We start from the raw sequence: 14231 nt of genomic DNA, 5'->3' as shown, positions 1-14231 counted from the left end.
ATGAAACTGCTGGTTGACCATTGATCTCGGGCGGTTTATCGACTCTCTGTGATTCCCATTCAGCATGAAAGCTACCGAGGGTCTTTGTTGATAGACGGAAGAGGGAGAAACTGAAGGCATGCCACTGTCAGACGGTGCCTCCCAAATCAATACCTTTAGGAATCCAGCTACGTCGGACCGATAACTAACTTAGGGTGGTGGGAAGGTTACAACTGTGCCAGGTCCCAAATTACTCTCGACTGGCGGCCCTTTTGCTTTGTTGTGTAGCCACTGATCTGAAAGGATGGGTTACGCGAAAGCAATGCTGTGGTGTTTTTAAAGATTGCACCAATGTCAGATTCCGGCCCACTAACTAAAACCCAACCTTCCGCTCTTCACCTTTGACCTGGGGCTAGTCTTGCACGTCTCATTTCACACCCACAGAGATTTAGTAGAGATTTAACTCCTGGACTGTGACTTAATGCAGTGAGTCTGTGGTGGAGGTAGAAGCTTCCAGAGAGGCTGTTATTAGCCGCAGACAGGGCTCTAAAGTGCAACCAATTGGTTCGTATGCGACCAGGAGTGTTATTTTGGGAGCACTGTGCGACTCTGCGAGTGCAGAGTCAATGGCGTCATGGTTGCACCATTAATACAGCGGAAACGGCTTGCTTATAGCCCAACCAGGTCAAATGACCTGACCCATATTACCAGCACCTCATTTTTATCTACCTATAGTGGATCGCAGGGACCACATTTGACATTCATAAGCCATGTCTTGGGCCATTCTAAAACTACTCACATGTCGTTAAACATTTGTTTACACCAGTGTTGTAAAGTACATAAGTAAAAAATACTTTGAAGCACTACTTAAGTCGTTTTTTGGGGGTATCTGTACTTTACTATTTTATTTTTGGCAACTTTTACTTCACTACATTCCTGAAGAAAATAATGTACTTTTTACTCCATACATTTTCCCAAGATCCCAGTTGTCTTGAAAGTAGGGCCGATTTCAAGTTTTCATAACAATTGGTCATCTGCATTTTTGGACGCCGATTATGGCCGATTACATTGCACTCCACGAGGATACTGCGTGGTAAGCTGACCACCTGTTACGCGAGTGCAGCAACGAGCAAGTTGCTAGCTAGCATTAAACATATCTTATAAAAAACAATCAATCTTAACATAATCACTAGTTAATTACACATGTTTGATGATATTACTAGTTTATCTAGCTTGTCCTGCGTTGCAAATAATCAATGCCTGTTAATTTATCATCGAATCACAGCCTACTTCGCCAAACAGGTGATGATTTAACAAGCGCATTCGCGAAAAAAGCACTGTTGTTGCACCAACGTACCTAACCATCAACATCGATGCCTTTCTTAAAATCAATACACAAGTTTAGATTCTTTTAAACCTGCATATTTAGTGAAATGTTTTTTTATTGCCTGCCATGTTAGCAGGCAATATTAACTAGGGAAATTGTGTCACTTTCTGTGCAAGCAGAGTCAGGGTATATGCAGCAGTTTGGGCAGCCTGGCTCGTTGCGAACTGTGTGAAGACCATTCCTTCCAAACAAATACATTTTCCAGAATTGTACATAATTATGACATAACATTGAAGGTTGTGCAATGTGACAGCAATATTTTGACTTAGGGATGCCACCCGTTTGATAAAATACGGAACGGTTCCGTATTTCACTGAAAGAATAAACGTTTTGTTTTCGAAATGATAGTTTCCGGATTTGACCATATGAATGACCTAAGGCTTGTATTTCTGTGTGTTTATTATATTATAATTAAGTCTATGATTTGATATTTGATAGAGCAGTCTGACTGAGCAGTGGTAGGCAGCAGCAGGCTTGTAAGCATTCATTCAAACAACCCTTTCCTGCGTTTGCCAGCAGCTCTTCGCAATGGGGCGGCAGGGTAGCCTAGTGGTTAGAGCGTTGGACCGGAAGTCTGCAAGTTCAAACCCCCGAGCTGACAAGGTACAAATCTGTCGTTCTGCCCCTGAACAGGCAGTTAACCCACTGTTCCTAGGCCGTCATTGAGAATAAGAATTTGTTCTTAACTGACTTACCTAGTTAAATAAAGGTTTAAAAAAATAAAACCGCCGCGCCACCTTGCTGTTCAAGTGGGCACAGCACAACAAGTTGAGTCCAAAAATGTATTGTACGCTGCTGCATAAATTATGTAATAATCCAGGGAGATATGTATACTGTAGCTACAGTAAGAAAGTAATACTAAGTGTATGTTGTGCAGTAAGCTGTTAGTAGCACATGTGCCTCACCCTAATAATTTGGTCCCTTTTCCCCTCCAAATTTTGCCTACAGTCCTGACTTGGTGGTGCACATGTATAGCCTGTTTTAGATAAATATAATCATTGAATATTGTAAGAGCTTTCATTGTCTGCTCATATGCCCCCTTTATTTATCCAACGGTTCTGACTCTGTGTACTATGCCATAGTTTGTATGTCTCAATTGTCAGTAGAAACCACATTTGTTTAAGCAAGTCAGCCATATCAACCCCCTTGGGTTGTGCCGTGGCGGAGATCTTTGTGGGCTATACTCGGCCTTGTCTCAGGATGGTAAGTTGGTGGTTGAAGATATCCCTCTAGTGGTGTGGGGGCTGTGCTTTGGCAAAGTGGGTGGGGTTATATCCTTCCTGTTTGGCCCTGTCCGGGGGTGCCCTCGGATGGGGCAACAGTGTCTCCTGACCCCTCCTGTCTCAGCCTCCAGTATTTATGCTGCAGTAGTTTATGTGTCGGGGGGCTAGGGTCAGTTTGTTATATCTGGAGTACTTCTCCTGTCCTATCCGGTGTCCTGTGTGAATTTAAGTATGCCCTCTCTAATTCTCTTTCTCTCTTTCTTTCTCTCTCTCGGAGGACCTGAGCCCTAGGACCATGCCTCAGGACTACCTGACATGATGACTCCTTGCTGTCCCCAGTCCACCTGGCCGTGCTGCTGCTCCACTTTCAACTGTTCTGCCTGTGATTATTATTATTTGACCATGCTGGTCATTTATGAACATTTGAACATCTTGGCCATGTTCTGTTATAATCTCCACCCGGCACAGCCAGAAGAGGACTGGCCACCCCTCATAGCCTGGTTCCTCTCTAGGTTTCTTCCTAGGTTTTGGCCTTTCTAGGGAGTTTTTCCTAGCCACCGTGCTTCTACACCTGCATTGCTTGCTGTTTGGGGTTTTAGGCTGGGTTTCTGTACAGCACTTTGAGATATCAGCTGATGTACGAAGGGCTATATAAATAAATTTGATTTGATATCAGCTATGTTTTTTTCAAAAGCAGTAAATGAGGCTGAATGTGTGAGGATCGAAGCTGGAGACGAGGGTACAGGGAGAACATTTAATAAACAATGGACATGAGACCGAACAGGAACCGAGTCTAGAAAGGGGAAAAATAACAACATCAATGCTGACACAGGGAACAAACTGAGGAGCAGACAGATATAGAGGGGGTAATCAACAAAGTAATGGAGTCCAGGTGAGTCTAATATTGCGCTGCTGCGCTTAATGGTGGTGACAGGTGTGCAAAATTAAGGGCAGCCTGGCGCCCTCAAGCGCCAGAGAAGGAGAGCGGGAGAAGGTGCGACAGAATTAACTATTTCGCTGCCAGACAAGGCTCTCCTGAAAGCCAGGTGTAGCAGTGGTAAGGTGTTGGGACTCTGCTGTTGGGACAGCTTTATGTAGGCCCTAAAAGTGTGTGGGCACCGTTTGTCACCGTTATAGTGCAATTAATGTATTGTTTAGTGTTGTGTAGTGGGTTTGCTGGCCTGCATCTATAAACATGTTGTTTTTTTGCCCCGCCAAGATTTACATGCTAAAATCGCCACTGGCAAGGCTACATGTCCATAATCACATCCTGTATCACTTAGAATGAATCAATGTAATTGGCATGCATTCTAAGTGATCTGTTAGTGTGGATATTGGAAAAAAGGTTTGTATTCTCCATTGAATCTCATGGAGATAATGGAATAAAACATGAAAACATATCCTCACTAATAGACTGACAAGACGTTCAGTACACAACTGTTGTAAAACGCCGTCCACAACAAGTTATTGCCGTCCACAACAAGTTATTGCCATGTTACAAATTACCACTCAACCGTATTACTTTTAACCACGATACATATCAGGCACGAAGCACCACAGCACTTCAACAATTACCACGGTCAAATCTTAATCCATTCCCCTCAATGATCAGTTCAGTTATCAAATCTCTAATTGCTCTTCTAATGAAAGCAGAGGGTTAGAGCTGTCTATTTCTAAATCGATGTGAAGGCTCAAGATGATTCGTCAGTCGCTGCGAAAAAGCCTTTGCGAACATCGTCTTCCTATCAAATCGACACAGCGGTCCAACCGGCTAGGCATTCTGGGAGAATGTCAAGGCTGATACTAATGAGGGGCTTTAGCGCTACGATATGTTTGATGGTCGCTCCCATGGGGCCAGTAATTGAGCCACCTGCTGCGCTGCTGTCAAACTTTATTTAATTGCTAGGTTTAAAGGCTAAGTTAACAGTCATTCCAAGTAAATCAACTATATGGTTTGTTATACGATGCGAGACTTGTTCTTAGCAACCAGAGACAATTATGACTTGAAATAGTGTTTTTAATGGAAAGATCTTCATGGTGCTTGGAGTTATGAATGCTGGTCTAAAGTTCCCGCATGGGCCACATATACTGAAACTACATAATATGTCACTGTCTGTTGATGTTGACATCTGTATGTTGCTTTGGATAAAAGCATCTGCTAAATTACAATTTACAAAATGTGAATACAACATGATGCTTACTGCAGAAATGGGAATGTGTATAAAAACGAATTATCGCGGTTCTTTTTGTCAACAAGAGTGGCAGATACTCTTTGTTAGATACTCACACTCAGCAATAGCGGACGACTTTCTTTGACAGCTCCGACACAGCCGAGGCAACCAATCACCATGATGATGGTCCCGACCGCAATGAGTAGATTGGCTGCTGAGAGGGATGGGAGGGATGAGGAGAGTGTGGCAAAGTTGCCCTGGGTCACTGACAGCCATACCCCCACGCCCAGTATTCCACAACCCCCCAACTGTCAGAGAAAGAAGGAGGAGAGAGAAAGACAAAGGAAGAAAGAAAGAAAGAAAAAATTGAGAAAGTGAGTAGCATAAACAAAAAACACAACAGGATTATTTGGTGCACACATACATCTAAACACAACACACACAATCCCAAGGCGATGCCAGGAAATGCATTGCCCGGCATGCTCAACCAAGACTAGAATACTCAATTTGCATGGCTAAATATGTGATTATTGTTTTTCTCCCGCACTTCTATTCCCAACTGTAGAACAACAGCAGATCTTTTTAATCAGCTCTTGAGCTCAAAGTAGGGCAGGTCATGAATAAAACTGCTCTGAAGCGTTGTGTGCTGCCGCTCCAATCACTTAAGACAGGTTGGTGCAAGTCATCCATCACCATCCACCATGATCAGAATACTAGAACAGCTGGGAATTAGAAGATGATTATACCGCTGTCTCTCCTCATACCCCTGAGAGAGAAGTCAGAAGGGAATCATAGTCAGAGAGAGGGAGAGCGATAGGAAAGGAGAGAGAGAGAGGAAAGAGAGAGAAAAGACCGGGAATTTGGTAGACAGAGACAGACAGGGTACTGCATTAATGTACATGAAATAACAATGACAAGTTAAAACAGACATGCTCCAAGGCCCTATGTTATCGACACATACAGTAGCGCTTTACATGGTACAATGTCATACTTAAATATCACATGCTCTGTGCCTCTGTTAGTACAACATCTCCATAACATACTGCTGCTGAGAGGGCCTCATACTGACAGCCACAGTATGTGGACTGCCCTCTAACCCTGAAAATGTGATGGAGAGAGATGTACAGATCAGACCGCCTGACAGCGCTAGAGGGATGATAGGAAAATGATCTCGGGAGCCTTCACAGAACTCCCGTCTGCCCTACTTATGAGACTACACTTCCCTCTTGTCATGGTTCATGAATCCATGGTGTTCTATGTGAGACTCTGCTTGTGTCCCAAATGGCACCCTAATCCCTATATAGTGCACAACTTTTGACCAGAGCTTTATGTGACTAGGTCAAAAGTAGTGCACTACATAGGGAATAGGGTGCCATTTGGGATGTACCCTCTATGTCGTAGTCCCTTTAAGAGTTAATTTGATGAGAAAAAGAAAACTCTTAAAGGCTATTCATTGTGAGGCCAGACTGCCGTCCCTTTCAATCAAGAGTATTATTCAGTGTGTTGGTTATACTCGCGCACTTACTTTTGTTAAATTAAACTGCACCTGTACATAGCCCATCTATAATTTAGCCCAAACAACTACCTCTTCCCCTACTGTATTTATTTATTTATTTTGCTCCTTTGCACCCCATTATTTCTATCTCTACTTTGCACATTCTTCCACTGCAAATCTACCATTCCAGTGTTTTACTTGCTATATTGTATTTACTTCGCCACCGTGGCCTTTTTTTTGCCTTTACCTCGCTTATCTCACCTCATTTGCTCACATTGTATATAGACTTATTTTTTCTACTGTATTATTGACTGTATGTTTGTTTTACTCCATGTGTAACTCTGTGTCGTTGTATGTGTCGAACTGCTTTGCTTTATCTTGGCCAGGTGGCAATTGTAAATGAGAACTTGTTCTCAACTGGCCTACCTGGTTAAATAAAGGTGAAATTAAATGCTGATGGTGTTATGCTATAGATGTCCTTGTGGTAAAATGAAAACTAATAAAAGCAACAACAAAAAAGTAACTACCAAAAGTAAACAACGGCAGTTCTATAGCTATTTCCAAACCATGTCAATGTAGCCTACAATCGTATAAATTGAAAAGCACATGCTTGAGAGAAAGTATAACGACGAAACCTTCATTATGACATATCTCAGCCAGCAGATGAGCTGTGCCAACTCAAGCTTTGATAAGGGCATGGCATCATGAACATACCATAACCATATATATACCATAAACATACCATAACATACCATAACATACCAATCACTTTCAACTGGTGTTTCATTGCTTGGAATATAATCTGGCAGTCTATGTTTTTAGAGGTGTAGAAATATGGAAAGATGGCACATCTGGTCTGTCGAGAATAGACGTTACGAAACTTCTATTAGACCAAATAAGCCTCGTGTCAAAATTGCAACTGATTTTTATTCCCCGCCCCCCATACAAAAATTCCTCACTTACTAATAATCTATGATCTGCTTAAACATAGATTTTGTGCGGAATAAACCTTCTTGCTTCACCTCTTCCTCTCTGCCCTAACCCCAATCTTAAAGGGGAAATCAGCAGTTGCTACATCCATTTTGTTGACTTAGAAATTGTGACCCGTTTCAGGAAGCTAGGCGTATGTTGCACGTCACTACTTCACAAGAGAGGCATTTGAACGTAATTGCAGAATGTAGTCCATCACAACTTTTCCACACTGACCTTTATTAATAGCAATGTTGTTAAGACCAGTAGCAACACTTTTGCAGATCTCCATGGCTAACATTATATCTTTCAAAAAAGCTGCAGTAGCAAGGATTATCTGCACATACGGAGCAGCTCATGTTATAGACAGACGACTGCTACATGGAAGACCAATCCGAACTCATCTCTCGGCATGTCCAGCCCATCCATTATCTTAGCCAATCATGGCTAGCGGGAAGGTTCCTGTCTTCTTCTGTGGCTCAAACCAACTAGGCTCATAATTTAACAATTTTATTCATATTTACAGAAGGCATACAAGTTTATTATTAAGGCACATGAAAGTTCACGTTCCAGAAGGCATTTCTGACAACAACAAAAAATGTATAAAAGAAACTATGAAGTAGTGACGTCTGCACCTACAGTAGCTTCCTGAAACGGGTCACATTTTGTAGTTCTACGTCTCTACTTTTATCCAATGTAAAAAACACTATTTAGAATTTTGCAACATAAGACCAAATAGAGGTGGCCAGTCACAGTTAATGATATGTACCTACTGATTGTTTGAGAAAATAACTTATAAACATCTCATGAGCTTAGTTCAACTGTCTTACCCCATCATAACCCAAAATATAAACTAGTTTTACTCCAATGTTTGTCAACAAAGTAAATGTAAACAAACACAATATAGCCTCAAAACATGCTTAAAACTATAATTTTGATATCCCGGATGGTCAGTCCTTGCATCCATAGCTCTGTCTATGAATTTGAGAGTGGTTACATTTCTCCAGCACCGTCCTTTTGTATTTTTACCAAAATGGGTGTGGAGTCGTTTTGTTTTTGTTTCCACTGACGATTTTCGCTTTGACCCTTAAGCCTCGATCAGACCAAAAGTGTCATTGCATCAATGATGCGTCATGAATTCTGCAGTCAAACTTTTTAAATTATAGAATCCAACATTTTACTGGATATGTGTGTAACCAACTATTTCCGTCAAGTCCAACGTATACAGAACGCACAGCAACTGCCTCTGCAATGCTGCAAGGCAAACTCGGCACACAATTGGATACAAATGTATACTGAACAAAAATATAAACGCAACATATAAAGTGTTGGCCCCATGTTTCATGGACTGAAATAAAAGATCCCAGACTTTTTCCATACGCACAAAAAGCTTATTTCTCTAAAATGTTGTGCACAAATTTGCAGTTTTGTCACACAACACACAATGCCACAGATGTCTCAAGTGTTGAGGGAGCGTACAATTGGCATGCTGACTGCAGGAATGTCCACAAGAGCTGTTGCCAGAGAATTAAATATTAATTTCTCCACCAAAAGTAACGTCAAACATTGTTTGGCAGTATGTCCAGCCAGCCTCAAAACCGCAGACCACGTGTAACCACGCCAGCCCAGGACCTCCACATCCGGCTTCTTCACCTACAGGGATCGTCTGAGACCAGTCACCTCGACAGCAGGAAAAACTAATTCTGATTGGCTGGGCCTGCCTCCCCAGTGGGTAGGCTTATGACCCTCTCAGGGCTACCCATGGCTGCGCCCCTGTCCAGTCATGTGAAATCCATAGATTAGGGCCTGATTAATTTCTTTCAATTGACCGATTTCCAGAGTTAAAAAAATATCAGCACCAACATGTCTCCTTCCTTTCCTCATGGTGTACTAAATTTCACCTTAAACTTAGGAATCTCGCTCTCTTTATCGGCAATTAACTAGATCATATCCCGGGGGAAATGTATGTAATTAAACGTCCCAATTGGCAAGACAACTTAATTCCAGACATTTGCATAAATACGGCACGTTTAAAACACTGTCCCACTTTTCTACTCACATTCACATGACAAAAACGTTTGAGGGGAGAAATACTAGTAATGGGTCGTTTGCCAGCTAATAGCTCTTTTTGAAGAACTTTGGGAAGCAAATCGCATCGTTGAAAGAGCTGTTCATGTGGCTCCCTGATTTACATACTGCTACTACTGCTTTTTGAGCTTCAAACAATGATTATCTGCAAATAAGTTACAAAATCATTATCTGAAGATGGTAAATTCTCACTGCAGAACCATAAATAGTGGGGAGAACACGTCATTCTGGTCCACGCTTATGTGTAAAAACAATTTAAAAAATTGAATCATTTGTCCAGATAAAAAGTACTTGAACGTGCATATCACGATCTGACATAATGGTAGCCTACTTTTTGGGCTTTACATGAGTGATTTTCAAGCATTTTGAATTAAGAGCCGGTTGGGAGCCTAATGATGCGTCTCTTTTACGTGAACGGAGCCAAATGATGATGCTCATTCGAAAAGAGTCGGAATGCCCATCACTAAGAAATACGGGTGTATTTTCAGTTCAATTTCAGTAGGGAGTTCGTTGTTTACATGACACCACAGAGGCGTTGTGGCTAGTGGACGAGCTGCATATCAAAAGGGTCTCAGCACTGAAATGTAGCCCTATTTATGCAGGGGGTATTATGCATCATGCAGTGTTATGAATTGGATGATAGCCCGTTTTACAGCACAATGCGAGATGATTTCTAGCAGTGGTAAAAACAGAGCATTTCCCCCCCCCCCCCAAAAAAAATAACATCAAGGTTTTTATTGACTATTCAATTAGGGACAGGTTGGGTCCCACATCATCAGGTTCAATCTGAATTTGATGAAAGGTTGAAGTTGTTGATCACCGCAAGTCGTTTCTTGCAAGCAGCTAAGAACAATTCACCATACTTAAAGACTATAGGCTACATCTCAGCAGTTCTGTAACGTTAAGAGAAACCCAGTACATTTGTAATCAGATGTAGATGTGTATTAAAACCAATTGTTTATTCCACTTTCGGCATGGAAAATATTGCAATGGTGTTCAGTAATTATGCTTCTGCATAATTACCAGTGATTAATTGGACTAATTCATCAACTCAGTAAAGGACTCGTCCTTTTGAATCTCTCACTAGCAGCGAGTTGGTTCAACACCAAACTAAGACAAATGATTGGGCTCCCGAGTGGCGCAGCGGTCTAAGACACTACATCTCAGTGCTAAAGGTGTCACTATAATGCCAGCTTCGAATCCAGGCTGTATCACATCCGGCTGTGATTGAGAGTCCCATAGGGGCGGCGCACTATTGGCACAGCATCGTCGGAGTTTGGCTGGAGTAGGCCGTCATTGTAAATAAGAATTTGTTCTTAAATGACTTGCCTAGTTAAATAAAGGCTAAATACAATTAGTGAGTCTAAGCAGATTGTTCATTCTTTGTTAAGTGGGTTGAAAGAGGGAGCTGAATCGCCCCTGAGGCCTTCTGGTGTCTATAGCTAAAACTGGTGCCAAACAACAGTTTTTTTTTACCCTGTTCCCATAATCTGTTTGTTTGGTCTCGCCAACTCCTATATGACAATGACCATAGGAGTTGGCAAGACGGCACAATCAGATCTGGGACCAGGCTACTGATTTGTATCTTCTTACGTATCAGTATTCAGAACATCATCTCTATACTCCAGATGTTATAGATCACTATCCAGGAGTCCCCACAGTAATGCTGTATGTATTATCTGCCAAATGTGTCCCTCCGCTCTGTCACATCTCCCACAATCTGTTTGTATATGTGGGAGTTAGAATAGATAAAGGGAAAATGCTTTCGGTATGCATTTATAGTTTGTTGTGCTAGTGGGTAAATCTGTCATTTCTATCCAGGTCTCAGATATTGGAACTTAGACACTCCTATTCCCAAGCATCAAAGGAGCACATGTTTCAGGATGTGATTTGGTGTCATCATACAAAAAAGTGTGGCGGTAATTTATGACAGAAGAAAGCAGCAAAGCCAGTAATGCTTTCTCAGCGTTTGAATAGACAAAATAAATGATGACTATACGGACTCTGCAGTTGTTGCAGAGTAATATACAGTATCTCCTTCTAGAGTAGAGCCAGGGTTCATAAATAATAATACTCTTAGATGCAAACTATCAGTCATGCATTTGTATCACCCCCCCCCCCCCCCCCCCTAAAAAACAAAAAATGGAGGCACACAGGAGAGCATCTGATACACAGCCTGAGGACCAGTGGAGCTCTTGAATATATCCTGGTAGTGCTAGCAAGCTACATCCTACATCCCCCTACTACTGTCTTGAAAGGCTAAAGGGCCTTGAATATTAAGATGCTCTCGTCCCCAATACTATAATGTTTCCCCTTCATGGTGAATAGAGAGCTCCCGGCTAGCAGCTAACCTCTTCACCACCATGGCCATGTTATCATCCCTAGCTTCCAAACAGACACCATTACTCCTCGTTCTCCACCGTGAAAGCCCACGTGCTGCGAGTATTCCGGCAGGTGCTACACATTGGTGGTGGATGGGGTAATTTACCTAATATACAATGGAAAGTGTTTTGAGACCATAACATGCAATTTATCACTCAGGCGGCGGTTCATTCAAGACAGAGGTCCCAATTCAATCTAAATCTAAACGCTTGTCATTAACAAGAACGCAATCCAGGGAAAGAAGGATGCATTGCATCATCTTGAGACCATTGCATCTTGAGACCATAGCTTTTTTCAGAGTATAGCCAAGTGGCGGTTTGAAACTGATTCAGATTGTTTAATAGTCACAGGGTTGTAGGTGTGATTGCAGCGTACAGTGAAACTCTTATGCTTCGAGCTCCAACATGCAGAACTAGTGAAATAAAATAATGAAAATGGTAATACAAAAAAACTATAGAAATAGCACTATATTCATAATAACAACTGAGGCAGAGATTAATAAATAAATGTCCATTGGGGTGGAGGCAGAGTAAAGACTGTTGAGGGGGTGAGGTGGAATGACCATAGGGGGAGCAGAAGCATGATCATTGAGTGAAATCAAACCAAAAAGTCATAATATAAATATTAACAACAGCAACAGTGATGAATGTCGTTGGGGTGGGGGCAGAGTAATGTCCGTTGGGGCGGAGAGGAGAAAGAATGTCCATAGGGGGAGTAGCAGGGGTAAGATAGGTGAGAGTTGAGGGTGTCCATAGGGGGAGGAGAGCAGGTATCTGACTAGAGGTGGCTATTCAGCAGCCTGATGGTCTGAGGGTGGAAACTATTGGCCAGTCTTTTTTTTTTTTTTTTTGCCATGATGCTCCTGTACTGCCTGCGTCTGAGTGATTGAAGCGGGGAGAACAGGGCGTGGCTTAGGGGACTGGGGTCCCTGGTGACCTTCTTGGCCTTCATGCAACACCTGGTGTTGTAGGTGTCCTGTTGGGCAGGCACCGTGTGCCCAATGGTGCGTTCGACTGCACGTATCGCCCTGTGAAGTGCCTTGCGGTCCGCGGGAGTGGAGTTGCCGTACCAGGCTGTGATGCAGCCTGACAGTATGCTCTTGAAGGTGCTCCTGTAGAACACTGCGAGAGCCCTCGGGGGACAGGCCAAATGTCCTCAGCATCCTGAGGTTGAAGAGTCGCTGTCGTGCCTTCTTCACTACGGTGTCCGTGTGGTTAGACCATTTCAGCTTCTCGAACACAAGTATACTGCGGTGGTGCATAATGGAATGTGTCAAGCCTCTGGTGCCTTTGGAAATTCCACCGAATGCTACAGCTGCTTGCATTGACGCACATGGGAAGAGCTCCAGCAAGCATGGTTTACAGAAGGCGGAGTACGATTGTCTCTCTGGAGTACAGCACAGCACCAAACAAAACAACACAGCCCCTGCAAAACCATATAAATAAACTGTAGCTGTTAGAAAGAGGTAGCGAGGAAGAAAGATGGAGAGAGAGATAGGAAGACAAGGAAAGAGAGCGAGGGAGGGAAAGAAGGAAAGAGAGAGAGGGTAGGGAGAGAAAGAGAGAAGCATGCCAATGGTAATCAATAATGCTCTCTAGGGGATTCTCCCTGGTTCCTCCTCCTCGTCTTCCTACTCCTCCTCCCTTATTCCAATAGCATGTGCCACACACAAACACACATGGCTCACACCCACACACACAAAAGCATGTACTGTACACACAGCAAACACACCACGCGGCCCACACACAGGTACCCCAGGGTCTAGGCTCATTATATCGACTATGCTTGGCGAGAACAGTGATTTGTTGTGGTAGCTTCACAGTTTGTCAGACCTTGTCGACACTTCCCTGTGACAGCAATTATCTCTGTCCACAGCCATGTCACTCAGCAAGGGCCCGGGTCTGCGGGATTAATATGCTAGGTATATTTAGCTAATGTTGTGTTTAAGCTAAACCATTTGAAGTACACTGAACAAGATATAAATGCAAAATGTAACAATTTCAAAGATTTTACTGTGTTATAGCTCATATAAGGAAATCAGTCAACTGAAATACATTCATTAGGATCCTAATCTATGGATTTCACATAACTGGGAATACAAATATGCATTTGTTGGTCACAGATACCAACAACAACAAAAAAGGTAGGGCCATTTGCCTCATGCCTCACGACACATCTCCTTCGCATATACTTGATCAGGCTGTTGATTGTGGCCTGTGGAATGTTGTTCTACTCCTCTTCAATTGCTGTGTGAAGTTGCTGGATATTGGCAGAAACTGCAACACGCTGTCGTACACATGTCTGGTGAGTATGCAGGCCATGGAAGAACTGGAATATATGCGATATGAGACCGTGCATTATCATGCTGAAATATGAGGTGGTGGCGGTGGATGAATGGCACGACAATGGGCCTCAGGATCTTGTCAAGGTATCTCTGTGCATTCAAATTGCAATTGATAAATTGCAATTGTATTCGTTGTCCATAGCTTATGCCTGCCCATACCACAACACCACCGCCACCATGGGTTCTGACTTAG

The 14231-nt window shown here is 42.7% G+C and overlaps 1 protein-coding gene and 1 long non-coding RNA gene across 6 annotated transcripts in view; one reads left to right on the top strand and one right to left on the bottom strand.

Annotated features, from left to right (window-relative positions):
• LOC149982932 (uncharacterized) overlaps positions 1 to 2971 on the top strand; it is a 102289-nt gene extending 99318 nt beyond the window's left edge. The window contains exon 3 of the long non-coding RNA XR_016496768.1: positions 2867 to 2971. This is a non-coding gene — a long non-coding RNA (uncharacterized LOC149982932). The remainder of the gene's footprint in view (positions 1 to 2866) is intronic.
• LOC110526175 (tetraspanin-4) overlaps positions 1 to 14231 on the bottom strand; it is a 102577-nt gene that overhangs the window by 21013 nt on the left and 67333 nt on the right. For all 5 annotated transcript variants that reach the window (XM_021606851.3, XM_090238233.1, XM_090238234.1 and 2 more), the window contains one exon: positions 4877 to 5068. In XM_021606851.3, coding sequence (XP_021462526.3) covers positions 4877 to 5068 — 192 coding nt within the window. The remainder of the gene's footprint in view (positions 1 to 4876; positions 5069 to 14231) is intronic.

The sequence above is a fragment of the Oncorhynchus mykiss genome, chromosome 6, assembly GCF_057628025.1.
Source record: "Oncorhynchus mykiss isolate SJ-2025 chromosome 6, ASM5762802v1, whole genome shotgun sequence".
Lineage (NCBI taxonomy): Eukaryota > Metazoa > Chordata > Actinopteri > Salmoniformes > Salmonidae > Oncorhynchus > Oncorhynchus mykiss.
The sequence above is the reverse complement of the archived record's forward strand: the minus strand, read 5'-3'. Positions and strand labels throughout refer to the sequence as shown.